General features: G+C 62.6%; 2 protein-coding genes across 2 annotated transcripts in view; both read left to right on the forward strand.

Annotated features, from left to right (window-relative positions):
- The window catches only part of LOC142028576 (uncharacterized), a 39428-nt gene extending 14014 nt beyond the window's left edge, over window positions 1-25414 (forward strand). Inside the window, exons 13-21 of the mRNA XM_075022416.1 lie at window positions 774-1952; window positions 2814-2996; window positions 3079-3336; window positions 16453-16953; window positions 17829-18221; window positions 19527-19653; window positions 20479-20592; window positions 21601-21855; window positions 23885-25414. Of these exons, the coding sequence (XP_074878517.1) occupies window positions 774-1952; window positions 2814-2996; window positions 3079-3336; window positions 16453-16953; window positions 17829-18221; window positions 19527-19653; window positions 20479-20592; window positions 21601-21855; window positions 23885-24978 (4104 nt within the window). The 3' untranslated portion in view covers window positions 24979-25414. The remainder of the gene's footprint in view (window positions 1-773; window positions 1953-2813; window positions 2997-3078; window positions 3337-16452; window positions 16954-17828; window positions 18222-19526; window positions 19654-20478; window positions 20593-21600; window positions 21856-23884) is intronic.
- On the forward strand, window positions 3744-12783 carry LOC142038076 (zinc finger protein 783-like). Its single transcript, XM_075043096.1, has 6 exons — window positions 3744-3888; window positions 4135-4533; window positions 5202-5328; window positions 7064-7177; window positions 7419-7529; window positions 9756-12783. Exons 1-6 carry the CDS (start codon window positions 3865-3867, stop codon window positions 10670-10672), a joined length of 1692 nt encoding a protein of 563 aa, XP_074899197.1. The 5' UTR covers window positions 3744-3864; the 3' UTR covers window positions 10673-12783.
- Window positions 25415-26983: the final 1569 nt, after the last annotated feature.

Below are 26983 nucleotides of genomic sequence, written 5' to 3' on the forward strand. Positions count from 1 at the left end.
GTGTCACCGGGCCAGGGGGGTCTGCGTCCCCAGGCCAGGGCGAGGGAGGTGAGGGGGAGGTTTGGGGTGGCCCCGCTGCTCCCATCAGCCCCAGGGGAGCGCAGGGGCTCTGCCTGGCTCACGGCGGGCTTGGATGTGACGTTAAAATATTACAATCACCAGCAATGCTGCACTTCGCTGAATTATACATTTTTAATGCCTGTTACAAACCTCCAGTGTCACCACGTGGCAACAGCAACCAGTGGCACCCGGTTCCCCCAAACCCCTGTGGGAAGGAGCCACTGCCCCCGGCATGGGGACACCCCAGCACCACCCCACATCCCCCACCCCCCCAGCAAACACAACTACCACGCTCAGGGCAAATCCTCTCCAGGGGCAGCTCCATGGCTGCAGAAGCCACCCCCTGGGAGAAGCTTTTGGCAGCAGGTTCACATCCCTGGTGCTGCTGCCACCAGCCCCCGGCACTGCCGCGATAGGTGACATCCAGAGCACGGTGGCTCCGCAGCCCCCGTGCACAGTGCTCCCTGCCAGACATCCCTTTTGCCCCTGAGCCACGTGAACACACAGCAAACCCCACAGCACAACTCAGCTGGCTCTGCCGCAGGAGACGGTGGCCAGGCCAGTCCGGTGATGGCCCCGATGAGCACTGGTCCCCATCGTGGGCACGAGTGGGTCCAGGCATGTGCTGGCCACTCCGCTCACTGCTTGGGAGGGGTGTCCCTGATGAGGACTCGCCCGGTGCCGGCTGACACCATGTGCACTGCATCCTCCAGCTCGTAGAAGGCCTGGAAGAGGTCTGGCGAGGTGGCCCGGCACTCCAGGTACCGCCGCAGCGTGGCCAGGCTGCCCCAGACCTCTCGCTCCGAGGGGCAGGGCTGCACCGCTGCCAGGTCTCCCCCATCCTTGCCCTCCGCCGTCCCCTTGTCCCCATCCGCCTCCGCCGACTCCCCGTCGCGCTCCAGCTCCTCGTCCGTCATCGTGCGGCGCTCCAGCTGCTCCTGGCTGAGTGGGCCGGGCGCTGGGGCAAGGGCCGGGGCCTCGGTGCCAGCATCGGGGCTGAAGCCGGTGGCTCGGAAGCAGCTAGCGATGAGCCCCGGGTGCACGTCGCCCCAAGCTTGCGCCAGCATGTGCAGGGCATCCAGGAGGGTCGGCTGCCCCGTGCCGCGCTCCGCCAGCAGCCACCTCAGCAACCGGCGCCGGTAGTGGCCCTTGAGGTCGCTGGTGATGCCGCGGTCCAGGGGCTGGGCCAGGGCGGCAGCCGGCGGGACGAAGACCATCCTGACGTTGGAAAGCTGGAGGTAGGGGTGCGCCTCGTGCTTGGTGAGGAGGAGGAGGATGCTCTTCCCCTGCCGCCACATCCCCTCGTTGAACTCCCGCAGCCACTCGGCAAAGAGGGGGGCGGTCATGCCAGCCAGGCTGCCGGCACGGTAGCTCCAGGGCATCTGCCCCAGGTTGACGCCCCGCAGGCAGGGGGGCCGGGGGATCTCCCCCACCACCCGCAGCGGGGCCTTCTCCGAGCCATCGGCGTTGGCGCAGAGCAGGAGTGTCAGCCGGTCGCTGGCGCTCTCGCCCTTGCCGGGGGAGCTGGCTGGGAGGAGGACCCCCATCTCCCCACAGGCGTAGATCTCGGAGAGCGCATAGCTGCGGAGGAGGCTGGGCAGCACCGCGCCGGCCCAGTGGTCGGCCGTGGGCTGCTCCGCATCCCCTTTCTCCACTGGCGGCTTTTTGAAGGAGAGGTTGTGGCGTGCCTCGAAACGAGCGAGCCAGCCGCCGCCAGGCTCCGGGTCGGGGCGGCCCAGCGCCTCGGCGAGGTGTTTGGCCTTGAGCTGGAGGAGTGGGCTGCTGACGGGCAGGTCGGTGGCACGGGCGCCCTCCACCCAGCGCAGCAGGGCGGCCTCGAGGGCCACGTCCTTCCCCTCCCGCTTGCGTTTGCGTTCGGGGTCGCCATTACGGTGCCACTCGCTTAGGATCCGCTCCTTGTTCTTGATGATGCGGCAGATCTGGGGCTGCGACACCCCGAAGCGCTTGGCCAGCTCGCTCTGAGACACCTTGGGGCCCTCCAGCATCTCCAGCACCCGCACCTTCTCTGTCAGCGACAGCTCCTTCCGCTCCTTCCGCGGTGTTGCCGTTCCCCCCTCTGCCGTCCCCGGGGAGCGGCCGGTGCAGGGGGCTGGGCGGCAGGGGCTGCCCGCAGCCCCCAGCCCCGCCGGCTCGGCAAAGCCTCTCCCGCAGCGGTTGCAGGCGTAGTTGCGCTCCCCGCCGTGCGCCAGCCGGTGCCGCACCAGGTCCGGCTTTTGCCCGAAGCCCCGGCCACATTTGGGGCATTCGAGCGGCGGCTCCCCTGGCTGGCAAAGGTGGCTCTCAAAGGCAGGAGGTAGGACGATGAACCCCCTGTTAACGGCACCGGGATTCGGCTCCGGCTCGAGGATGCCGCAGTAGCTGCAGCCCTGTTCCCGCAGCGGGACGGGGAAGTCGCTGGGGCCGGCACGGCGGGATGGCGGGGAGCCGGGCGGCGGGGATATCCCCTCCTCGTCCTTCATTTCCTTCCCCAGCCAGTTCCCTGCGGAGACAGGAACACGCTGGGGAGAGAACCCCCTTACTGGGACTCCCACGGGAATAAACCCTCCGGTTCAGCAGGATTCAGCCCATCACCCGGTCCCCCATGTCCCTCTCACCCTGGGAGGGTCTGGCGGGCACCGTGCGCGGCCGGTGGCTCCGGTGCTCCCCGTAGCACCCCACCACCGCCTCCTCCTCCTCCCCTCGCTCCACCTCAGCCAGGATGTCGGGTTTGGTGACGGCGTAACCTGTCACAGAGACAAGAGGGACAACCGGCGATGCCGCCGGTGATGCCACTGCACAGCACCGTGGTGGCAGGTCATGACAGGCCTGCCTTGGCGTTCCCTGGTCGTGACCGGGACAGACGGCCGGCGTGGTCCCGCGGTGACCCCGGGCCCCGCGGCCGCCTGCTCCCGCCACCCACCCGGGCCGACGTCGACGTGCCGCCGGCCTCGCTCGCGGCCAGGCCGTGACCGGCAGCACCAGGGCTGGTGCCGCGCAGGACCGGCGTGCCTCACCCAGGGTGACGGGGTGCTCCCGGTCCTCCTTCATGGCACCGGCACTCTCCCGGTCCTCGGGGAGACGCAGCGGCTGCTCCCGGTGCTGCTCGCCGGCGAGGCCTCACCTGCGGGAGGGACGGGAGGTGGTCGAACCATGCGCCGCACCGGGATGACGGCGCACGGTCGGGCGGAGACCCCCGCGGAGCGGGCAGGGAGAACCGGGCGTCGGCGGTACCGGTGCGGCCGCCAGTGGAAGGGTGGCCGGGGCCGCCGAAACCCGGTGGGCCGCGGTACCGGTGCCGTACCTGGGCCGGGCCCTGTCCCCCTCCCGTCCGCTCGGGCCCGATCGGGCCCGGTGCAACCGCGACCCCGGCCGCGGCCCCGGCCCCGCCGCCGCCCCGCGCGGCCCCGCTCACCGGCGGGAGCGCGCGTACCGGCCCTGCCCTCCCCGCCCCGCCCTCCCTCTCCGTTCTTCCCATCGATTGGCCCGCCGCTAGCGGGCGCCGCCTGGATTGGCCGCGCCACCGCCCAATCAGCGCGGGGGCCGGAGCCGCGGCCGGTGAATGCTGCGGCGCCGTTCTGCCCCTCTTCCCCTGATGCTGCGCGGTCCGCCCGCCGCTAGGCGGCGCTGCGGCGCGCAAACCCCCTCCCTCCCCTCCCCGCCGCCGTTCCCAGCGTGCACCGCGCTCTCGGCATGGCCGCTCTGCCCCGCCGCTGCTGAGGAGGCGCCGGGCCCGCTCCGCCGCCGCCCGCTCCGCTCCGCCGCCGCCACCGCCCGCCGCCACCGTCCGCCGCGCCCCGCAGGGCCATGGCCGACTGGGCCCCTGCTCAGGTAAGCGCTGCCGACGCCCCCTCTCCCCCACCCCGCCGGCCGACGCCCCCCCCCCCCCCCCCAGGCCTGGCCCCGTCTCCCGTCCCCCGGCGGCGGCCGGCCCCGAGGGTTCTCGGCACCGGTGCGGGCCCGTCCCGTCCCGTCCCCCTCCGCGGGGTCCGGTTTAGCCCGTGGCTGCCCGGACGTCGGCCGGGGTACCGCCTCTCTCGGGCGGCGGAGCCCACGGCCTTGTCTGTGCCCCCGCAGGACCTGGAGTGGGACATGGAGTCCCAGGAGCTGGCCCTGGAGCAGCCCCTGCCCGCCCCCGAGCAAGGCCCCGCCGGGGAGGCCGAGCTGCCGGCCGCCGAGATCTCCCTGACGCTTGTCACCGAGATCCAGGCCGTGGATAGGAAGGTGGACGCCCAGGCTGCCCAGCTGATGAACCTGGAAGGGAGGATGAGGATGGCGGAAACCAAACTGATCGGCTGTGAGAAGACGGCGGTGGAGTTCGGGAACCAGCTGGAGAGCAAGTGGACTGCCCTGGGCACCCTCATCCAGGAGTACGGGCAGCTGCAGAAGCGGCTGGAGAACATGGAGAATCTGCTGAAGAACAGGAATTTCTGGATCCTGCGGCTGCCCCCGGGGGCGAAGGGGGAGGTCCCCAAGGTAACGGTCTTCTGCTCCGTCTTCAAAACGGGGTTGTTCCGCACGTACTCTGTTCTCACAGTCCCGTTTCGGGGCGGCTGCAGTGCTGAGCAGGACACGGCTTCCCTGCAATGGTGTCTTTCCTTTCGCGCTTGGCGAGAAGCACTAGCACAGGTCCCTTTGTGTTAATTATGCACTCGTTATATATGTCTGATCCTCACCGAAACACATTGGCCGGTCTATGCGGGGTCACACGCTCCTTAGCGTGGCTGGAGCCATGTTTGAGTCATGCAGAATTGTGTGGCTCAGCCCCACGCGCCTGGTGGGTTTGGTAATATCCCCAGTGTCTGTTCAGAGGCAACTGGCAGCAGAACCACATCAAAAATGAAACGGGAAAAGAGTCTATGTGTTGGGCACTGTGCACGGGACATCGCCCACAGCGCGAGGAGGCAGAGCAGCAGGCAAGGTGCAGGCAGGTGATGAGGGAAAATCCCATCGTGTCCCTTGTGGACAGAGGTGAAGCTGCCTGAGCCAGGCACGGGGGTCAAGCGAGGCATGGGGGAAGGAGTGGGTGTTGCTGTGTGGGACTGTTCTGTGCGATGCTTGAGGAGTTTGAATGAGAAAATGTCCCTGGGCATTTTCTTCAACGAGAGGCAAAATGTCTGAGCATATAATGCTTCTAATCGCAGGTCCCTGTGGCGTTCAACGATGCTTCATTTAACTTCTCTGAGGAGGAGTGGAAGAGCTTGAATGAGTGGCAGAAGGAGCTTTACAGGCATATCATGAAAGGCAACTACGAGGCCGTCATCTCGATGGGTAAAGACGAGCCAGGGTTTGCCCTCAGCGTTCTGATGCGCCAGGTTTTCTGGAAAGCACCGCTGTGCCTGGCAGGATCGGGGAGGGTGGATGGTGTGCTGGTTTGGGAACGCATTATGCCAGCTTTTGACGGCAGCCCTGGCAGTTAGGTCAGTCCTCACTGGTTCAGTTTAGCGGTGGATGGACGTCACAAGCATCGCTGCAGTGACCGCGTCTCCCTGACGGTCTCTGTGGCCGGTAGGAGCCAAGCGAGCACCTAGGTCGTGAGGAGGAGGGGAAGTGAGAGGACCCCCAAGCCAAGTAAAGATGGGGAAGAGGGGAGTTTTTGTCACGCAAAGGTCCACAGATCCACTGCGCTGGGTGCATCAGCCCGCTCGCCGCTTAGGGCAGCAGAGGGGTGCCCTGCCTCTGAGGTTCCTTCCAGCCCTTTCTGTGGGTAATCAGTCCTTCAGCTGCAGAGCCTTTCGTAAGGGAGGAGAGCAAGGTTTGCAAGCTGCCTGCCTTGGTGCTCTGTCTGACCCCAGCCTCATACCAGGGGAGGTTTCTTGCACAGGCTGTTGTGGTACCTGCTCCTGTAATGCTGGGGTGGAGCTGGGGAGAAGCAGCAGGCAAAGGCAGGCTCTGCCTTCTGCTTTCCACTCTAGCAGCTCAGGGCAGCGTGTTCAAGGCTAAACAAATGTGCTCTGCTCGCTTCTTCCAGTCCCGGCTGCGGGCATTCCCTCCAGGGGACGTGTTGCCTTCACGAGCACCTACGTGTGTTCTGAGAAGTGACCTTGCCTTGGCTAGACGTCCGCGTGCGGTGGGTGGGAGTGCAGACGCGGTCCCTGGAAGACAGGCCTGTGCTGGGGCCACTGGTGTGCAGGCTCACCTGCCAGCCAACTCTGCGTGATCCAGGCCTTTTGTCTTTTTTTTTTCCCCTTTCTTCCTTTATGTTTTTTGAACAGAGGTCTTCTGCAGTCCCTGTGTGCAAGGGATAAAGGTGAAGGATAAATACTGTCCCCGGTTCCCCTGTTTAAAAACAGTCCTGCGTCCTACTCTAGAGGCACAGGAATGTTACGGTCCTGCTGAAGGGGATCTGTGGATCTGAGCCTGGAGCTTAGAAAAATGTATCTGTGCTTCATCTGAAGGTTTCCTTTGAGTAACGAGGTTTAGGGGTTTGGCCCTTATATAAGGCAAACGGATCCACCACAGCAGATTAATACCCAGAGACTCACACTTGTTTGGAAATGAAGTTTTCCGCTCTCCATCCTAGGAGAGATTGTGATTGTCCCCTTTCCCCCACCAAAATCCGCAAGCAGCCTGTGACTCGGACGAGTAGGATGGAGCGGTCCTGGCTGGAGGGAACCGCATGGGGAGGGCACTTCCCCTGCTGCTGCTGGCTGACAGCTCTGGTGCTGTCCCCGAGCTGAAGTCCCCATTGTAATGGATCCGCGGACCTTAGCAGAGAGGAGAAGAAAGGAAGCCTGGAGGTAAGCACAGATGCATTTTCTTATTCTCCTCCTCACGCTGCAGGCTGGGAGGTGCTCCTCACCTGAGCAGAATGTGCTCCTGCAGTCCGCTCATGTTCCCAGGGCCCAGACAAGGTGAGCGGTGCAGATGTGTGAGAGCATCTTCTTAAGCCTCTCTTTCCATTACCCGTCATCCCCAGCAGCAAAGGAAGGTTGGTGGGCAAAGGTTTGAGAGTCTCTCTCCTGCAAGGGCAAAGGAAACGTTCTGATCCTCTTTTTACATGCAGATGCTGCCATTTCGAAGCCTGACCTCCTGTCACGGATTGAGCAAGGAGAGGATCCCAACGCGGAGGATCAGGATGACTCTGAGGGAGGAGAAACCCCTACAGACCCCAGCACCGGTAAGCCATAAGGTTCCCAGGACTCAGTGGGGAGGTGGAAAGCAGACATGTGGCTGCCACCACCTGCCTGCGCTCTTCCACTTGCCTCTGCTGTTGAGTTTTGCCAGCTCTGTCCTTGGGTACAGGAGTGACTTTGCTTTCCTAGTCGGCTCTCACCTGATGCGGCCATCTCTCCCAAAATCCTTTGTAACACAGCTGGGAGGCATGAGCATAAACTCCTGTCATTCTTTCTCTTGTGCAGAGTTTTCCTTTCCTGGTCCCGATGACAGCTCGTGGAGTAAATACGAAGAGACTCTGGCTGAAAGCCACGAGGGCTCTGAAGAAGAGGAAAGCATGGAGGTCCCTAGTACATGTGAGTTAGAAGCGCAGAGCTTCGCCGAGCGCTGTGCAGAGGGGGAGATAGAGGCGGACTCAGGCTCTTGGCACTTGCTGGGGATTGCCCGGGGTGAGATCCTGCCTTCGCCGTGGTCTCTGCCAGGCTTGCCTCAAGGGTCAGCGTGGGAGCTGGACGGCAGCCGAGGCAGATCGATAGCACGCCTGCAGAAGAAGCTGCAGTACATGAGCAGCAGGCTGTAAAAGCAGCCGTGGGCTGGCAAGGGGGAGCAGATCACCTGTACGGTGTCACATCGCTCAGCGAGGTAGCGTGTTTGGTCAGCCTTGAAGTGGAGATGAGCAGGAGCACGTGTAGTGCAGGCAAGCTTCGATGGTGTTGGCAACAAAGTTCTTGAAAGTCTTTTCCATGAATATGTAAAGTATTTTTCACAGCTTTCTCTGCCAGCCAAATGTGAGGCTTCTTGTGGTGCAGCAAAAGGCATGTCCTCATCACCGCCCCATCGTTCCAGGTCCCTGCTCTGAAGCATGGGGACACATGAGCCGCTTTGGGAAGCATCCCTTGCTAGGATGTGTTTTTGCCTTCCCAGCCTCATTCTTGGAAGCAGCTCAACTGTTCTGGCTGATGCTTTTCCAGAATCTCAGCCTGATGCAAACAAAGTGGCCCATTTTCAAGCCGCACGTTTAGATGTCTGGCAAAGTGACACGCAGGTGAAGAGCCCTGTGATAGGGAGTGCTGAGCAGTCTTCTCCGGGCATGCGAATGCTCAGCACAGCTTTACCTTCTTGCGCTCTGCAGAAACCTGTGGTTTTTTCAGCCTGCTTCTCCACATCCGCAGGTCCTCTGGGCTCTTTTCATCCTCCCTTTGCCAGGGTCCTTGGCAGTTGCTTTGAGTTACTGTTTTTACCATGGAAGATCCTTTGGCTCCAGGCCCTGAACATGCCCAGAAGGAAAAGAGGTTTTATTCCCCTTCCCTCAACTTTTTTTTGGCCTTTATACTAAACCAATGTTTTCAAAGACCTGTTCTGCTTCACCTTCTGCTGAGGAACCCACTTTTTCCCTTTGTCTAGCTATGTATAGAGATCTCATTATCGTACTGTCTGAGCTTTCCCAAGAAGTCTTTATCAATGATCTGGATGAGGGGATTGAGTGCACCCTCAGAAAGCTTGCAGATGACACCAAGCTGGGTGGGAGCGTTGATCTGCTGGAGGGTAGGAAGGCTCTACAGAGGGATCTGGACAGGCTGGATCGAGGGGCTGAGGCCAATTGTATGAGGTTCAACAAGGCCAAGTGCCGAGTCCTGCGCTTGGCTCACAACAACCCCATGCAACGTGACAGGCCTGGGGAAGAGTGGCTGGAAAGCTGCCTGGCAGAGAAAGACCTGGGGGTGCTGATTGACAGCTGGCTGAATATGAGCCAGCAGTGTGCCCAGGTGGCCAAGAAGGCTGATGGCATCCTGGCCTGTATCAGAAATCATGTGGCCAGCAGGACTAGGGAAGTGATTGTCCCCCTGTACTGGGCACTGGTGAGGCCGCACCTCGAGTACTGTGTTCAGTTTTGGGCCCCTCGCTGCAGGAAAGACATTGAGGTGCTGGAGCATGTCCAGAGAAGGGCAACGAAGCTGGTGAAGGGTCTAGAGCACAAGTCTTAGGAGGAGCGGCTGAGGGAACTGGGGTTGTTCAGCCTGGAGAAAAGAAGGCTGAGGGGAGACCTTATCGCTCTCTACAGCTACATGAAAGGAGGTTGTAGTGAGGTTGGTGCTGGTCTCTTCTGTCAGGTGGCTGGAGATAGGACGAGAGGAAATGGCCTCAAGTTGCGCCAGGGGTGATTTAGATTGGATATTAGGAAAAATTTCTTCACCAAAAGGGCTGTCAAACACTGGAACAGGCTGCACAGGGAAGGGGTTGAGTCACCATCCCTGGGGGTATATTTAAATAGATGTGTTGATATGACGCTTAGGGACATGGTTTAGTGGTAGATCTGGCAATGTTAGGTTAACAGTTGGACTCGATGATCTTAAGGGCCTTTTCCAACCTCAATGATTCTATGGTTCCAAGTCAAAATACTTCAGCTTTGATTGTATTCCAGTACTGCTTAGGTAGCTCCCAGAGGGGACTTGCAACCCTGTAGTGCCAGGTACTGTCTTGAGCGTACAAAAGAGACCAACTCTGCCCCGAGAGAATTGCGGTCTAAATACTGAGGCAGTTCTTACCTCAAAGAAATGACATGAATGTCTCTGCTCTGCCAGATGAACAGCAGTGTGATGAGGAAGGTCCTGAAAGCCTTGAGCTTCCTAGCTCATTGGCGGGAAAGTGGGAAGAGGTTTTCTCAAGCCCAGAGGAAGAGGTCAAGCCAAGCAGCAAGAACCGGAGCGGATCAACCCCACAGCAGAGAACCACAACGGGCAATGGGCTGAGGCGCTCCGCTCGCCGCGGGAGAGACTTGGCCAAGAAGGACATTCCTGAGGACGCGGCCGCAGTAGAGGGGCCGTACATCTGCTGCGAGTGTGGGGAGAGCTTCCTGGACAAGCAGCTCTTTGCCGCCCATCAGAAAGCGCATGCCAGCGATGAAGCCTGCACTTCCCTGGAGCACGGAGAGAGCTTCAGGCAGAAATCCAAAACCCCTACGAAAGCCCAAGGGCCCTCCCGCTCCAAACCGTCCAAGCGCCCCGATGGGGAGAAGGGCTCTGGTTTCAAGTACGGCTTTGTCAGGCACCAGGTGAACAACATGGTGGAGAGACCGTATACCTGCTCCCAGTGCAAGGAGAGCTTCAGCCTGGAAGTGAGCCTTATCTTGCACCAGAAGCTCCATACGGGGAAGGGCGATGGGCCGCTGACGTGCACCTACTGCGGGAAGGACTTCCGAGACCTCTCCAAAGCCATCCGCCATCAGCGCATCCACACCGGGGAGAGGCCGTACCAGTGCACCGAGTGCGGGAAGAGCTTCATCCGGCGGGACCACCTGCTCAAGCACTGGCGGGTCCACACCGGGGAGACCCCCTACCAGTGTCCCGTCTGCGGGAAGCACTTCCGCTACAAAGAGTCTCTGAATTGTCACCAGAAAATCCACTCCCGCAACCCCCGGCCCATGGAGGATTCGCAGCACAATCTGGAGTCGGCAACTCAAACCGGCCATTTCTGCGTGAAAAAAGAAACTAAGCAGTAGCGCTGCGGTGGGAGGCCGGGGCAGAAGGGCTCGCAGTTACGATGACGGTCTAGCAGGTGGACGTGCAGCATGATGGGAGGTGAACTTGTATCGCAGCTAATCCATGTGGTCATGCTACAAAGCCCGCTTTGTTGAAGCATCAAAGGAATTCCTCTTAAAAACTCTGATCGGACGGCCTAGGCACCTCTTCGACCCCGCGGGGTTACGTGGGACTTCCATAGCGGCGTAGGCCTTGTACTAGTTGTCCCCTACGCAGGTTTGGATTTTGCCTGTAGAGAATAATCCCGAGCGATTCTCTGGGGTCCGTATTTAGCAGGTGTTTCCCCACCTATCTTTGTGCATATTCAGGAGTGACAAGCTTTCGCTTTCTTTTTTCCACTCGTTTCACCGCAAGGCTGGAAGCGCGAGGGAGGGAGGGAGGGAAGGAAGGTGCCATTCCCAGGCAACCGGCCGCCCACTCCCATTGCGTTGCCGGACCTCGAACGGCAGCCCCGTGCTGCGAGGCCAGGGCTGGGATGAAGGGAAGAGAGGCGAGGCAGAGACGTGGTTAGGGGCACGACGTGGGATCTGTCAAAGGCAAAAAAGCGGAGAGAAGAGAGCGGCAAAGAGCAAGGTGAGAAAAAGTAGGTGCAGGAGGAAAGGACGAGCAGGAGAAGGGGCTGAGGACATTGGAGCAGGAGGAGTCAGGAAGGGCAGCGTGTGGAGGCGCGGTCGGGTAACTCACCCGAGGAGGACACGTCTCTTGTTCTTTCGAAGGATGTTACTGGCACCAGTTGGGCTGTAGTTTCCCTCTGGCCTGAGGGAATGGAGCCGCTGGTCCATCACACAAACTCCTGTCAATGAAGGCGATTTTATTATTATTTTTTAACTGGGTTTGGTCTCACACTCAGGTAAGTCAGACGAGTGAAAGCAACTTCTCCTAACCCCTGTAAAGAGCTGTTTGGTTTTTAGTTAATCTAGAAGTAGTATATTATTATTATTATATTATTATTATTATTATTATTAATTATTATTATTATTATTATAATACTACAAGGAAACGTGTGGCACTATATTTCACAGTCGATCTAAAACACTTAAATGTATAACTGACCGGAGTTTTTCAGATGTCTGTGTAAATATTGGTTGACTTCTCAGAGCTAATTAGTGTTGTTCCTGAGGTGGCTATAAGTGGTGTCTCTTCCGCTGTGTATCGTCAGCTGCTGGTTCGTGATTGTGTTTTGTAATAACTTTTGTAAAGTCTGTCAATACAGTGTTTCCATTCTGAAGCCCGTGTCGGGTTGAGTGATGGCAGCCCCAGTCCCCTCGCCGGCCTCTGTGTTTCGTCCTTGCTCGCCCCTCTCCCGCAGTGACGCCTGCAGCACCCTTGCCCGGCACCCGGCTGTTATTTATTAGCTTTTTCCAGGTAACTTGCACAACTGGAGAACCGCACAAGCCAAGCCGAGCGTCTGGGGAGTCAGGTCTGGCAAACAAGGCTGCTCGGCGCGGCTCTGGGGCTGCTGTGGTTGGTGTCTGGCATTTGGGGTTTGTGTTTTTAAGCTTTTTCTCTGCTGCCACTGTGGCTGGAAGCAGATTTCGGTTTTATGCGAGAATAACGTCGCGGCTCTGGGAGCTGGCCTGCACCACGCGCAAATAAGGCTGCAGCAATGGCCGAGGAGTCGCTGGTCACAGCCAGGCTCTGCTGTGGGGTAGAGCCAGGACAGTCCTATGCTGGGAGAAGCACCAGTGTGTGCGGTTGCAGCACTGCCCCGCGTCTCGGAGCTGGGTTTTCATGGACTGGCCTTCCGGCACCCACTGCGGCAGGCGAGAAGAGCCCTGGCATGCTCTGCTGAGGGTCCAGCTGCCGACGCTGCGCGTTCATCTCTCGCCAGACAGGGCGGCCTGGGCCCTGCGGCACCCCATGGCATCCTGGCGGAGCTGGAAGGACCTTGGCACACCGGGCCAGGCTCACTCGTGCCCGCTGCCCATCGGAGAGGCAGCCGGAGAGGCAGCCGCCAAGCCGGGCCGCGCTGAGTTTGCATTGCCGCTTCCTCGCTCGCAAGTACCCAAGTTCTTTGTACCGGGGGCTGCCAATAAACTGTTCCTGCCAGGCCTGGCCCCCACGCAGGGCAGCGCACCGTTTTATCTCGCTGTGCCAGGACCTCGTGCGTCCTGGGGAGCGCAGTGCCGGCTGGTGGGGCTGAGCCCTGGGGACGTGGGGCTGGTGGTGGTGGGTGGGTGGGCAGCGGGTGCCCTGTGGTGTCCCAGGAGGGTCCTGTCTTTCCCCAGCAGCGCATCACCCATGCCAGGGTGGGGGTCCCCTCTTTCCTGGGGTGTTTGCGGAGGGGAGACTGGCACAGCTCCAGACCGTGTCCCCCCCCCAGCCCAGAGGCTGGATCTGGCCCACCTACCACCAGCATCCTGGTCTGCTCCTGGGTCTCTGCACCCAGACCTCAGCTGTCCCTATGTCCCCCCCTCTTCCACTGTCCCCCCCACCCTGGTGACCTGGCCCGCAGCTCTGCAGGGTGGTGGCCATGGCTGCAGCAGACGGGTCCCAAGCCCTGGCTGGTGGAAGCTCCTATTTCTCCCCCTTTCCCATCCTGGAGCCAGGTACAGAGCAGCTGCCACCCGGCTCCTGCTCCTCTCTGCTGCTGCAAGGAGCTGCTGGCTGTGCCGTGGTGCCGCACACGCGGTGCTGGGGAGGGGGGATGCGTTGTCCTTCCAAGAGCCTCCCCCCGCCCAGCCCAGCATCCCCCAGGCTCTTCCCTGCTGGACCCTGGTGCAGGGGGACGGTCCCCTCTCCCAGTCCTGCCCATGGTGCAGCCTGTCCCCTGCCGGGGGGCAGCCACCAGAGCCCCCCCAGAGCTCTGACAGGTGCCCAAAGGGTGGTTCTGGCTTGGGACCACATGTGGGATGCGAACAGGGCAGCCCGTGGGCCCTGTCCGTGGGTCAGAGCCAACGCAGGGACGTGGAGTGTGTGGCCTACAGGTCCCCGGCTTCGCTGCCGGGCTGAGACCAGAGGGTGCCGGGGATCCTCAGCCAGCCCAAACCCTGCTGGGTGCCCGCAGAGCCCCAACAAGTGACCCCGGCCAAATTCTGCCCCAACGCCACGCTCCCTGGAGCAACCAGGCAGGATGGGGCTGCCCAATGCAGGGAGGGGTGCGGGGATGGAGGTGCTGGGGAGGGAGAGGAGGAGGGAAAAGGACGGCTCGCGGTGGGGGAAAAAGCATCGTGCTGGATCCGGCAGCCTGAACACAGGGCGGGTGCTGCAGCAGCGGGGCTGAGCACGGCTCGTCATATGAGCACACAGAGACACCATAAATATACACGTATGTACTGTGATGGTGTATACATGTTCTTTCTGTGTGTGTGTATATATATATACACGTATACATACATGGCCTGCAGCCCAGATCACGGGCACTCACACGACCAGAGCACCAGTGGCCGCATCCTGATCCCTCTCTGGCTGATTGCGATGAAGATCCACTAGTGGGAAATAAACATACATGATAAATACACATAGATCCCTTTCCATATGCACGGCGTGGGTCCCTCCAGCAGCTGGGCTCAGGCACCCCCTCTGCCCAGTATCTGCCCCTGGATCCCAGTTTCCCCAGTTGCACTGGGACGTAAAAACCCCAGGCAGTGACACCCGTCCCCATCCCAGAGCTGCTCCCAGTGTTCCCTGTCCCTAATTTGGGTCCCCACCTGCCGTCACACCCCTGTGCTCCCCTGGGTGCGTGGAGATGGGCGTTGTACCCCCCCCAAGTGCGGGTGCCGGTGGGCAGCCTGTGCTCCTCGCCCCGGCATCGCAGCGGTGACGGGATTTGGCCTCGTCCCCGTCTCCCTCGTCCCCTCCCTTTTTCCGCAAAGCAAAGGGTTTCCTGCCCTTCCCTGTGTTTGGTGTCACCGACTTCCCCCCATTGTCACCCCATGCCGGGGGTCCCTGAGGTCAGGAGCGGGAGCGAAGCCGTGTGCCGGGGGGTGCTGCCACGAATGGGGCCCTGCTGGGGGCATGGGATGGGACGGGATGGATGGGATGGGACGGGATGGATGGGATGGGATGGGACAGGATGGATGGGACGGGACGGGACGGGACATGACAAGATGGGACAGGACACAACAGGATGGAAGGGGCTGGGATGGGATGGGGATGGGACAAGATGGGACAGGATGGGACATGACAAGACGGGATAGGACACAACAGGATGGAAGGGGCCGGGATGGGGATGGGGTGGGATGAGACGGGATGGGGATGGGATGGGGATGGGGTGGTACCGGGCAGAACAGGATGGGACAGGACGGGACGAGGATGGGACGAGACAGACCGGGAAGGGACATGAGGGGACGGGACGGGGTGGGCGAGGACGGGAAGGGACGGGAGGGTCCGGCGGGTCCGTGCCGCCCCCTCCGAGCCCGGACAGCGGCCGGTGCGGGGGTGTGTGTGTGTCTGTGGGTGTATGTCCGTGCGTGTATGTACGTGTCCGTGTGTGGGCTCGTCCCCGGCCGGTGGGGGGGGGGGCGGTTTCCATGGCGACGCCGCCCTCCGGCCGCCATTTCAGAGGCCCGCGGGGCGCGAGGCCGCAGGGCCGGGGGGGGGGACGGACGGTCTCGGGGGAGGGGGCGGGCCGCCAGGGGGCGCTCGGCGCAGGCCCCGCCCCCGGCCATGGCGGCGCCCGACGGTGCGGGCCGGGGGGGGGGGAAGCCCAGTTCCCCGGTTCCCCCGGTCCCCCCCATCAGCCCAGTTACCCCTGGGGTTGCCCCAGTTACTCCCAGCTCCTTCCCAGTTACTCCCAGCCCCTTCCCGGTTCCTCCCAGCTCCTTCCCGGTTGCTGCCAGCACCTCCCCAGTTGCCCCCGGTCCTTCCCCAGTTTCCCCAGCCCCTACAGTCACCCCAGTCCCCCTCCAGTTCCCCCAGTCTCTCCCCAATTCCCCCAGTTGCCCCCAGTCCTTCCCCAGTTTCCCCAGCCCCTACAGTCACCCCAGTCTCTGCCCAGTTCCCCCCAGTCTCTCCCCAGTCACCCCAGTCCCCCTCCAGTTCCCCCAGTCTTTCCCCTGTTCCCTCCAGTTTCCCTCAGTCACCCCAGCCTCTCCCCAGTTCCCCCCAGTCCTCCCCCAGTTGCCCGTCACCCAGTGTTCCTCCCAGTCCCCCTCCAGTCCCCCCAGTCCCCCTCCAGTCTCCCTCCAGTTCCCCCAGTCCCCCTCCAGTTCCCCCCAGTCACCCCAGTCTTTCCCCAGTTCCCCCCAGTCCCCCTCCAGTTCCCCCCAGTCACCCCAGTCTTTCCCCAGTCACCCCAGTCTTTCCCCAGTCTCCCCCAGTCCCCCTCCAGTTCCCCCCAGTCACCCCAGTCCCCCTCCAGTTCCCCCCAGTCACCCCAGTCTTTCCCCAGTTCCCCCAGCGCCCCTCCAGTTCCCCCCAGTCCACCCCCAGTCCCACTCCAGTTCCCCCCAGTCACCCCAGTCTTTCCCCAGTTACCCCAGTCCCCCTCCAGTTCCCCCCCGTCGCCCCAGTCCCTCCCCAGTTCCCCCAGTTACCCCTGGGGTCGCCCCGGTTCCTCCCAGCCCCTCCCCAGTTGCCCCCAGCCCTTCCCCAGTTGCCCCAGCCCCCCCAGTCCCCCTCCAGTTCCCCCAGTCTCTCCCCAGTTCCCGCGCGGGGGGGGCTCCCGGGCCCGATCCCCGGGCACACCCCCCCCAGGGCCGCCCCGCTCCGTTCCCCCGGTGGCGAGGCCGGGCCGGGGAGGGGGGGGGGGCCCCGACGGTGCGCGGCGGCGGCGGCGGTGATGCCGTCGGTGCGACAGGGGGCGCTGCGGTATCGGCGGGCGCCCCGCTCCGCCCCGCCCGGCGCGGCCCCCGGCGCGGCCCCGCTCGGCGGCGGCGCTCCGCCCGCCCCCTGCCGGCTCGGCGGGGCAGCGGCGGGGCCGGAGTGCCCAAACGCGAGAGCGGCGGAGCCGGGACCCGGAGCCGCGCTCGGTCTCACGCCGCCGCCGCCGCCGCCCCTCCCCTTCCCCCCCCCCTTCCCTCCCCCCCCCCCCACGCCTAACCCCCGGTCGGGTCGGGTCGGGCCGGGCCGCGCCCCGCCCCGCCGCGCCGCCCCGCCGCGCCCCCGCCCCGCCACCGCCGCCGCCGCCGCCGCCGCCGCCGCCGCCCCGCCGCCGCCGCGCCGCGCCGCCCCGGGCCCAGCCCGATGCCCGGCGGCGGGCGGAGGTGAAGGAGCGAACGGGCGCTGGATCCTCCCGGTCGCGGCCCCCGGGGCCCCGGGCAGGGAACAAAGGGCCATGGCCGAGGGGGCTCCCGCTCAGGTAAGGGCGCCCGCCCGCCGCGCCCCGGCCCGGTCCCCGGCCCGGTCCGGTCCGGCCCGGTCCGCCGCCGTTTTAGCCCGGCCGGCCCGCGGGCCGCACGTCGGGGCGGGCCGCGCCGTCGGGGCCGCGGCGGGAGGCGGCGAGGCGGGCGGCGGGGCGGGAGTCGGGGCGAGGCGGGCGGGGGGGGGGGAAGAACCGGCGGGGGCTGTCAGAGCAGGGGGCCGCGGCCGCCCCCCCGGGGGGACGGGCAGCTCCCGGTGGCGGGGAAGGGGAGGGGGGGGAGGCGGCGCGGCCGGGCCGGGCCGGGCCGGGCCTCCGCGGCCGGCGGCGCCCGAGCTGCCGTCGGGGCCCGGGCCTGCCCGTCCCGCCGACGCGCAACGCGCCCCCCCCACGCCGCCTCTTCCCGGCCCCGGCGGGTCGGGGAGCACCCCCACCGCCCCGTGACAGATCCGCCCCCCCCCACCGGTGACAGGCAGCCCCCCCCCCCGCCCCGTGTCACCTCCCGGTCCCCATGGCGACGGAGCACCCTTGCCCTGACAGTTCCCGTCACCCCCCCCCCGGGGTGTCCCCTCGCTCGGCTGTCCCGTGTCACACACAGCCCCCCCCAGCGTCACCTCCCGTCCCCACCGTGTCGGGGTGCCCCCCCCCCCCCCAAAAAAAAACTATCCCGTGGGACCCGCCATAAGCGGCTTAGCGGGGTCAGCGCCCTGCGGGGACACGGGGACGTCTGTCCCCGCCACCCTGGGGAGCGCCGGGGGCTGCGGCAGCACCCCCCGCACCCCCCCACCGGGGTCCCTATCGATCTGGGAGGGGGGGGTGTCCCGTTCCCCACACGCTCTTCCCCACCGTGACCCCCCGTACCCCTCTGCCCGCAGGCGCCGGAGCCGGTGCTGCAGCCGCGCTGCCCCTCGCCCCTCCGGCCGGCGGCCGGTGCCGAGCGTACCTCGGAGCGGGAGACGCAGACAGCCGAGCTGTCCCTGACGGTGGTGGCGGCCGTGCAGGCGGTGGAGAGGAAGGTGGACTCTCATTCCACCCGCCTGCTCGACCTGGAGGGTCGGACGGGGATGGCGGAGAAGAAGCTGATCGACTGCGAGAAGACGGCGACGGAGCTGGGGAACCAGCTGGAGAGCAAGTGCGCGGCGCTGGGCACCCTCATCCAGGAGTACGGGCTGCTCCAGCGGCGCCTGGAGAACATGGAGAACCTGCTGAAGAACAGGAATTTCTGGATCCTGCGGCTGCCCCCGGGCAGGAAGGGGGAAGTCCCCAAGGTAACGGTGTCTTGGGGTGCAGGAGTCCGGATCTGCACCCGAAAAGCTCCCAAAACGCTCACAGAGGGCAGGACGGGGGGGGGGGGGGAGATGCGGTGGGTGAGCGGGCAGAGCCCCGGCACAGGTGAGTGGCTCCCCGTCGGGACGTGGAGGCAGCGGAGCTGCCCCTCGCAGCTTCCTGGCGTCTCCCCGGCTGGGACCCCCGTGCGGTGGGAGATGGGCCCGAGGGGAACGTCCCTCCGTGCTCAGGCCGGAGGTTTCGGTTCTTCTTCACCGCGCTGCGCAGCCCGAGAGCAATTGACTTTTTTTTTTTTTTTTTTTGAGAGAGAGAGAGAAACCCTGCAGATTTGGTGGTTCTGTTTTTTTAACCACCATTTCTTTTACAACCCTGGCACTGCGGTGGGGGTCTCCCAGGCTGGGGAAGGAGCTGCTGCTGTGGGGAAGGGGGAACCTCTGGGATTCAGGGGAAGGTGGACGAGCTCCTTGCGCTCACAGTTGGGCTTTGCCGAGCATCAGAAGGAGCCCACCGTCAACATTAAGTTCCTAACTTCCATTTCACGACCCTCTCGCTAAAGGAAAGTTTGCAGATGGGACCATGTGGGACATCGCAAAGCGAATGTCGCCAGAGAGAGCGGAGGGGGTCTGGAAAAAGGGGGTTCAGGCCCCAACACCCCGTTAGTGCAGTCGAGGAGCAGAAGCCGAGCACCGCGTTTCCCTCTGAAGAGCTCCATCCAAACGTAGCACAGCTTGCGCATCCTGAATTTATCCTTAGAAATTATTACTCGGCAAACAGGCTTGAAAGCTGCAGTCTGCTCCCGGCCAATTTGCACACAATAACTAATGATAACTGGGAGCCCTTCAGGCCTGGGTAGAGTTTTCCCTCGAGTTCTGGGGTAATTGAATCTGGGGTTTTACGTCAGCTCATCAATAGAGATGAGGTCCAGCCCCAGCGCCCGATTTTTATCTCCTTTATGTTCCCTCCAGGCGGGCGTAAGCCTGGTCACCTCTGGAGAGTCGTCCCTGCCAGCGCGGGGACTGAGAGGAGGAGGTCGGTGTCATTTGGGGAAATCACGGTCTGAGTTCACCACTGGCAACTGGCCGTTTGGCCGAGGCCTTTAATCTCCTAGAAATGCTCGTCCAGGAGTTGTTCTAAATATAAAACCCAACTTGTTGATGGCCATGAAGTAGCCGAAGCCTGGCCGTGTCCGAGCAGGAGCGAGCTGCTTGCACTGCTGGCCGGAGATAACGTGCTGGGCTCTTGGGGAGCAAGACAGCCGCTTGAACCTGTGCTGCTTGTGATTGCAGGTGCCGGTGACGTTTGATGACGTGTCCGTCTATTTCAATGACAAGGAATGGGAGAAGCTGGAGGAGTGGCAGAAGGAGCTGTACAAGAACGTGATGAAGGGGAACTATGAGTCGCTGATCTCCCTGGGTAAATACGGGGTGTCCTTGCCCTGGTGAAGGCAGGTTCTCCGGGGCTCCTGGCTGTGCACAGGCTTGGGCACCTTCTGACTCCTCCTTGGGGATCCCCTCGGATCCCCTTGAGACCCAAATATCCCATTTTAAAAGGAGACTTGAAACCACAGGAGGCTGTTTCTAGTCCGGGTCGGGGCGTCCCTCTGGCAATGCCCGGGTTCATTCCCAGCTCGGGCTGAGATGCTGTCCCGGCTGGGTGGGGGACACCCGCGGGCAGGTGGGCTGGAGACCTCCCGGGACCCCGTCCAGCCAGAGTTACTTGGTGGAAAAACCAGCACCTTCCTTGTGGCTTTTGGAAGGGCTTCTCTTCATCTTCTGGATCTGCGGGGGGTACCTGCCCACGGGCCCCTTTAGAGGAAGCTTTTGCAGGGGGGAAAACTGTCTGATGCGGTCTTAGCTATGCTCCTTTGGGGCATTTCCTACTGAAGCTACAGGAGAAATCCCATCTCTGCTGGGGCCAGAGGTGAAATGCTTTTGGTTTCCGGAGAGCCAGGCATTTGCCTGAGAAGTTCTAAAACCCCTCCAGAAAAACACACAGGTCGAGTTTCTTCTCAAAGTTGGTTCCTCTGTGTATGGCACCTCAGCTCCTGTCTCCCTGAATCCCTTCTGCCCATCCAGGGGGGCCGGCCAGCCTGCAGCACCAGGCTTTTCTGCCTGCAGGCCCTTTGTGGATGTTCCCAAGTGTCTTCATGTGTCCCCCTGGGTGCTGGGGAGAGGTGGAAGTCGATACCAGGATTCCCTGTGCAGTAATCCCTCTCTCCGTCCCTCTGTCTCTCAACAGACTATGCAATTTCCAAACCTGGTGTTTTGTCTCAGATCGAGCAAGGAGAGGAATCGCGGGTCAGGAACGAGCAGGACTTGGAGGAGAGCGAGATCATTACCGATGCCACCGCAGGTGAGATGGCAGCTGAGCGCGAGGGGAGCCATAGGTTGCATTCAGAGGAGCTGCTCCCCCCCGAGGCTAAGTGTTGCTGAGAGCTGTGCCTGGGGAGGTTATCAGGAGGAGCCTTGCATACGAGCGGGAAAGGTTTGGTTAATTAGAGATTTGATGTCCAGGTACAGCTCAACATATAAACCAGGGCAAGCGGAGCCCGGAGAGTTGGGCACTAGGAGCCGTCAGCAAGGGAAGGATCTGCAACCGGCCCAGGTCCTCAGGGAGCCGGTGTGCCCGGCAAGAAAGGAGAATCGGGTCCTGTTGGGAAAATCCATCCACCCAAAAAATCCTCTCCACCCTCTCTGGTTGTGTGGATGGTGCCTGGGTTTATCCTTGGAGCATCATCCCTCCAGGGCAGGGAAGCCTGGGATCCGCGCAGGGATCTGGGGTGCTGAGGGGTTTCTCCAAGGGCACGGCTGGGAGCGAGGCACCAGGGACCCCGAGTCCCGGAGCAACTTCTGCTCTGAGATAAGGGGGGCTGATAAGGAGATAAGGAGGTGTCCTAGAAGAGACGGTGTCAGCTCTGCTGCTGGTCTCTGGCCCTGGGCCACGGACACGGGGTCGCTCTGACCCCCTGCCTGTGCTCTTGGTCACGAGGCTCTTGAAGTTAAATTGAGGCCAACGGGAAGAGAAAAGTCATCTTCTGTCCACAGGGAGCTGCTGGCCCAGCGCTGCGGCTGGGGGATGTGGGGTGGCAGAGGGGTGCTGAGCTGCAGGCACCGAGTCCTCGGGCCGGGCAGAGCGAGTCCCCTGTGCCTGCGGAGGATCCCAGGCGAGAGGCAGGAGCGTGGCAGGCATGGCTGAAAGGCAGGGGCTGAAGGGAGAGCAGAAGTGGCCGAGCAAATGAAACCCCTCTGCAGGATCAGCAGCCAGAGCCAGCCCGCAGGGAGCCGGCGGGGATTGTTGCGAGCGGTTTCTTCGTCCTGGCTCCTGGGAATGATGGCGGGCGGGAATCTCTCTTTGCTGCAGCTGGCATAAGGGTTGTGATCAAAACGGAGGAGCTCCTTCCTGAAGACAGCCCCGAAAACCCTGAGCTGCACGGGATGTCGGGGCAGTCGGAGGGGAGCTTCCAGAGTCCGGACGAGGAGGCAGCCTGCGAGAGCCCTTACGGCTCCGTCTCCCCTCCGAGGGACCTCCCGGGAACCAGCCTGGGTGACTCGTCCGAATACGTAGCTGACTTCAACGAGATCCAGAGAGTCATCGTTCACCACGGGAGCTGCACAGGTGAGACGCTCGGCACGTGGCTCCACGGCACGCGGCATGTCGTGGGGACAGGAGGCCCAGGAGGGGCTGTGGTGGGTGAGGCAAAGGTGGGGAACGGGTTGGACCAAAAAGAAGGGTTAAATCCCCCCCGAATTGGCACCAGAAGGCAAGTTTCTGGCTGCTGCAACCTCAAGAGCAGCTGCGGTCAGACCTCAGGCTGGGAGGAGGAGGCAGCACACGCGCGGCGGACGTCAGAGCGTGCTCTCTGAGGGTACCTGACCCGCTCCAGAACAGAGCGAGCAGTGGCTCAGTCCTCCGCGGGTGGGAGAAGCCCTCGTTACACGCAGAGACCAAGGGAAGACATGTCTCGGGCAGCGTTTTATGAGAGCCCCAGTGAGCCCTTGCTGCCAAAATCCTGCCGTTGCAAGAGGGCAGGACGTCAGTTGAGGACTCCTGCCCTGGTGTTTGTCGTGCGGAGGAATGGTGTAAGCCGCTCAGATGCTTACGCACCAGAGACTGCTGGAGGAATGTGTGGGGTCCGGCACATCGACCAGCGCGGGGGTCCCTTAGGGCAGGTCTGGAGGACGAGGAGGAGGGTGGCCAGAGGTCTGTGGTGTGCGAGCTGCCGGGAGGGAGGGGGAAGGGTGAGGTTGTTTAGCAATGAGATGAGAAGATGGCACTGGGCGCTTGAAGTGTAGACATCTGCCAGTCGGGTGGCGGATATGGGCCAGGTCCTACAGATGTGCTTAGAGGGTGGAGGTGGGAAAGCAGGGAGATGGGCTGTTGGGAACGGCGGGTTCCCTGCCTTCTGATGGCTTCGCGATGGTGTAACACAAACCAAGAAAGATAAGAGTTGGGCTCTTGAGGTCCTCCTCAACTCCCATCTCGTGGATCCTGTGGTCTCCTCATAGTTTTCTAAAGGAAACCAGCCAAGCCACCGATGGGGCTGGAGCTGATCCTCATCTGAGAGCCGGTGCCTCTGCCAACACGCCGGGCCCCGGCTGGTGGGGCTGGGCAGGAGCTGCGGCAACGCTCTGAGCAGGGTGCGGGTGCCGGTGGCCAGCACTCAAGCAGCGGTAGCCCCCGTGTCCGTGCAGGGGAATCTCCTTGCTGCGAGGAGGTGGGAAGGAGGACCTGGGAATGCGGGTTTTCCCCGCTGACCCCTCCGTCGGAGGGGAGAGGGCCGCGGCTTTGATACATCCCCCCTCCCATCGGCTGCGCCTTCTTGGGAAAGCGTGGCTGCTCTTCCTAGAAAAGTACATACGCCTGGCTCAAAGTCCAGCGTGGGGTGACGTGCGAGGGATCCAATGTGGGCCTTTCCTCGGGGCGCGCTGGCTGCGTGTCCTGCTGCGCACGTTCCCGGTAGGGCCGGTCTCGCCAAACGAAAACACCAGGTCACCTCCGGCGTCGGTGGCACAAGGGAGGGGGGAGCCTGACGTGCGGCCATCCATCCCACCGCTGTTTTCCTCTGGGAAGGAGAGGGGTCTCTCCCCGTGCCCCGTCGTGGCGAGGCTGAAGAGAAGGGACGGTCCCAGGCTGGGCACGTCGTCTCGGGAGCGGAGCTGGAGGCCGGCAGCCCTCTGCTGTGTTTCCGTCAAGCAGTGCCGTGCCGGGTGTGGGAAGCGTTGCTGTAGCCCGGCGAAACGGCAGCAGATGGAGCTGCTCTGAAATCGTTCGGCTGCCCGAGCCCTCGCAAATCGATGGCACTTCTATCCCCTGTCTCGTAGCATCGTGAATTGCAAAACCTTTTGACGGGGCAGGCCTCGCCGCACCCTCCGAAGGAAGGAGCCTGTCCGGGAGGCGGTTTGTCTGTCCTCCACGTCGGGGGCTGCGCCGGCTCGCCTTGCCACCGTGAGAGGACGTGCCCCGTCCCAAGGTGCAGGGCTCCGGGCCGCAGCTGGCTCGCGTCCGGGTCGTCGGGCAGAGCAGGCCGGCGGGTGCAAACAGCCGCAAAAGCCCATGCGGATGTTTCTGTAGCAACCCCCAGGTGTATAAAAGGCCACCCTGTCCCACCCGATGACCCTAACGCTGTTCCCGTTTTCCCTCTCAGAGGACGGGATCGTGATCAAGACGGAGGAGGAGGAGGAGGAGGACGACCCCGACACCCTGGAGCCGTGCGCCATGTTCTCGGGCAGGACCGAGCCGCCGGCGTTCCCCAGCCACGAGGCCGGGCTGGGCTGCGAGGCGCAGTGCAGCTCCAAAACGCAGCCCAGGAGCCTGGCGGCCGCCCGCGTGGGGAAGCCCCCCGCCTGCGAGAGGGACTCCGGGGAGATGAAGCCGGCCATCGCCCAGCAGCGGAACCGGACGAGGGAGAGACCCTACATCTGCCCCGAGTGCGGGAAGAGCTTCATGCTCAAGATCAACTTCATGATCCACCAGCGCAACCACCTCAAGGAAGGGCCCTACGAGTGCCACGACTGCGACCTCAGCTTCCGCAACAAGCAGCAATTCCTGCTGCACCAGCGCAGCCACACGCGCCGGGGCGTGGGGGTCCCCCGGCGCCCCGAGCACGGCCTCAAGCCCCAGCCGCGGCCCCCGCCTCCGGGGAAGCCCTACAAGTGCTCCGAGTGCGAGAGCAGCTTCAGCCACAAGTCGAGCCTCAGCAAACACCAGATCACCCACGTCGGGGAGCGGCCCTTCACCTGCGGCGAGTGCCGGCGGAGCTTCCGCTTGCAGATCAGCCTCATCATGCACCAGAGGATCCACGCCGGCAAGAGCGAGATGGCTTTCCTCTGCCCCCAGTGCGGGAAGAACTTCACCCGGCCCTCCCACCTCCTGCGGCACCAGCGGACTCACACCGGCGAGCGGCCCTACCAGTGCAGCCAGTGCGAGAAGACCTTCAGCGAGAAGTCCAAGCTCACCAACCATTACCGCATCCACACCCGGGAGCGCCCGCACGCCTGCGCCGTCTGCGGGAAGGGTTTCATCCGCAAGCACCACCTCCTGGAGCACCAACGCATCCACACGGGCGAGCGGCCCTACCACTGCACCGAGTGCGGCAAGAACTTCACCCAGAAGCATCACCTCCTGGAGCACCAGCGGGCGCACACCGGCGAGCGGCCCTACCCCTGCACCGAGTGCACCAAGTGCTTCCGCTACAAGCAGTCCCTCAAGTACCACCTGAGGACGCACATGGGAGAGTGAGGGGCTGCCGACGGCTTCCTCTCCCTCCCCTCTCTCCCTCCGGCCCTCCTCCTCCTCCTCTTCCTCCTCCGCTCATCTCTCCCACCCTCCCTCTGTCTCCGTCCCCCCACCCCCCCACCCCCGGCTCAGGGCATGGACATCAAGGAAGCTTTGTGTGGTAGCGCCGCTGGTCTGGTGGAGACGGCTAGGCTGATTGGAAATAAATTAATTAATTAAAGCAAGCAACGCGCGGCAAAATTAAAAGATTATATATATATAAAATTAACAGAAGCAGCTGATTTAGGGGAAATCCTCACCATCAGAAAAAAGCAAACAAACCAACGACAAAAGAAACCTGTACAGGGTGTTTTGCCGGAGTAGGACTCTTAACTGCTTTTTAAATCTACTGTTTGGTTTTTTTAATAAATGTGGAGGAACTTTTTATTTGATAAGCAAACTTAGGATCACCAAGAATTTTTTTTTTTTTTTTTTTTTTTTTTTTTTTTAAAAATGCTCTGTAGGCTGATTCTGGCACAGTCACTTTTGTCCAGGAGCTCTGCAGAGGCGCTGCCTTGTCCCAGCTTTCCAGGCTGGACGCGACAGCCGCTCGGCAGCGTGTGGCGACAAGGAGCTGCCGGCCAGGGGGAGGTGAGTAATAAATAGATCCAGATGACGAGGAAGTTCTCCGTGTGTCTAGATTTGAAGCGCTGATAGGTGCCTGCCCGGCTCTCGGGGCTGTGATGCACTCCTGAATTATACAATAGAATAAAATACTAGTTGCAGTAAAAGAACCTTTTTCTGGTAGGACCCCATCAGCAAGGCTCCTCCAAACACTCATTTCTAGCACTTAATCCTTCCGCAGCAGCAGACACCTCTCCGGCGAGCGGCGACCCCGGGTGCCCGGCCCTCCCGCCGCCACGAGAGCTGCACCGAAGGCATCGCCGGCCGGCGCGAGACGCGGGAGCGGTTTGTAGATGTGGGTCTTGCCGCGGGGTGCCGTGGGGTCACCATGTACCTGCGCACAAGACCTTGACCTGTTTAACTGCTCTTCTGCTCTCTTGGAAACGCGCCGCGGCGAGCGGGCCGCCCTCGCCCTTGCCGGTGGCATCGACCACACGCTCCCCAGCGGCGGGAGCAGCAGGACTCCTGCCCCAGACAGAGGAGCGGGTCCTGGGCCGGCTTCCAAGAAAAGCCCCGGCCGTCTCGGGGCTGCCTGCGGGAGACCTCCCGGCTCCCAGGCGCCCGGTGCCGGGGTCCCTCGCCACGTGGCCGTGGCTGTAGTCGCGGCGGGTGGGACACGGGCCAGTCTCCTTGCTGTTGGTTTGAGCTCCCGTCTCCAGCGGCTCGGTTCTCCGCAGTCCCGGCTCATCCCTCGTCGCAGCTCCCGTGGTTGGGCTGCGGCTGGGTGAGATGCACCCAAAGGGCCGGGCGGCGGCCGGAGCGGTGATGCCAGCTTCCCGGTGCGCGCCGGGCTTCTGGCCGACGGGTGCCGTGGGGAAGGCCGTGTGGGATCTCATGTTGGACAGTGGCATCAATAAACAGAGCGATGATGGGATAAGTTGTCGGGACCTCTTAATGTCTTTGCAGAACCAAAGTCCTCGCTGCAGCACTTCCCGTGTGTATGAACCCCTCCTAAATTTGTAATTTACAGCCTCTTCCATGCTAGAAAGCGCCCGAGGGCAGCGCAGCCACGTGGAGCTGCCGAGAGCTGCTGGCCGGTCACCACCGTGGAGAGAAGCAGTTTCGGGGCTGCCAGGGCAGGCTGCAGCCGAGGTTCCTGTGTTCCCGCTGCTGGGGTGGTGCCTGAAACTCCCTGGGAGCAGTTTGGGGTCCCAGGTCCCAGCGTGCAGTCTGACATGGGTTAAACATGCTGTGACGGTCAGGAGGGCCTGGCTGCAGCCCCTCGCCTGGCTGGCTGCCTTGTGCCCCTCAGCAGCCTCCACGCATCCCCCTCATCAAGGCTAAATGCAATTAGAGGGAATAAAGAAATGAAGAGCAGAACCAGCCCTGGCTCTCAGCAGCTCGT

This window comes from Buteo buteo, chromosome 2 (genome assembly GCF_964188355.1).
Source record: "Buteo buteo chromosome 2, bButBut1.hap1.1, whole genome shotgun sequence".
NCBI lineage: Eukaryota > Metazoa > Chordata > Aves > Accipitriformes > Accipitridae > Buteo > Buteo buteo.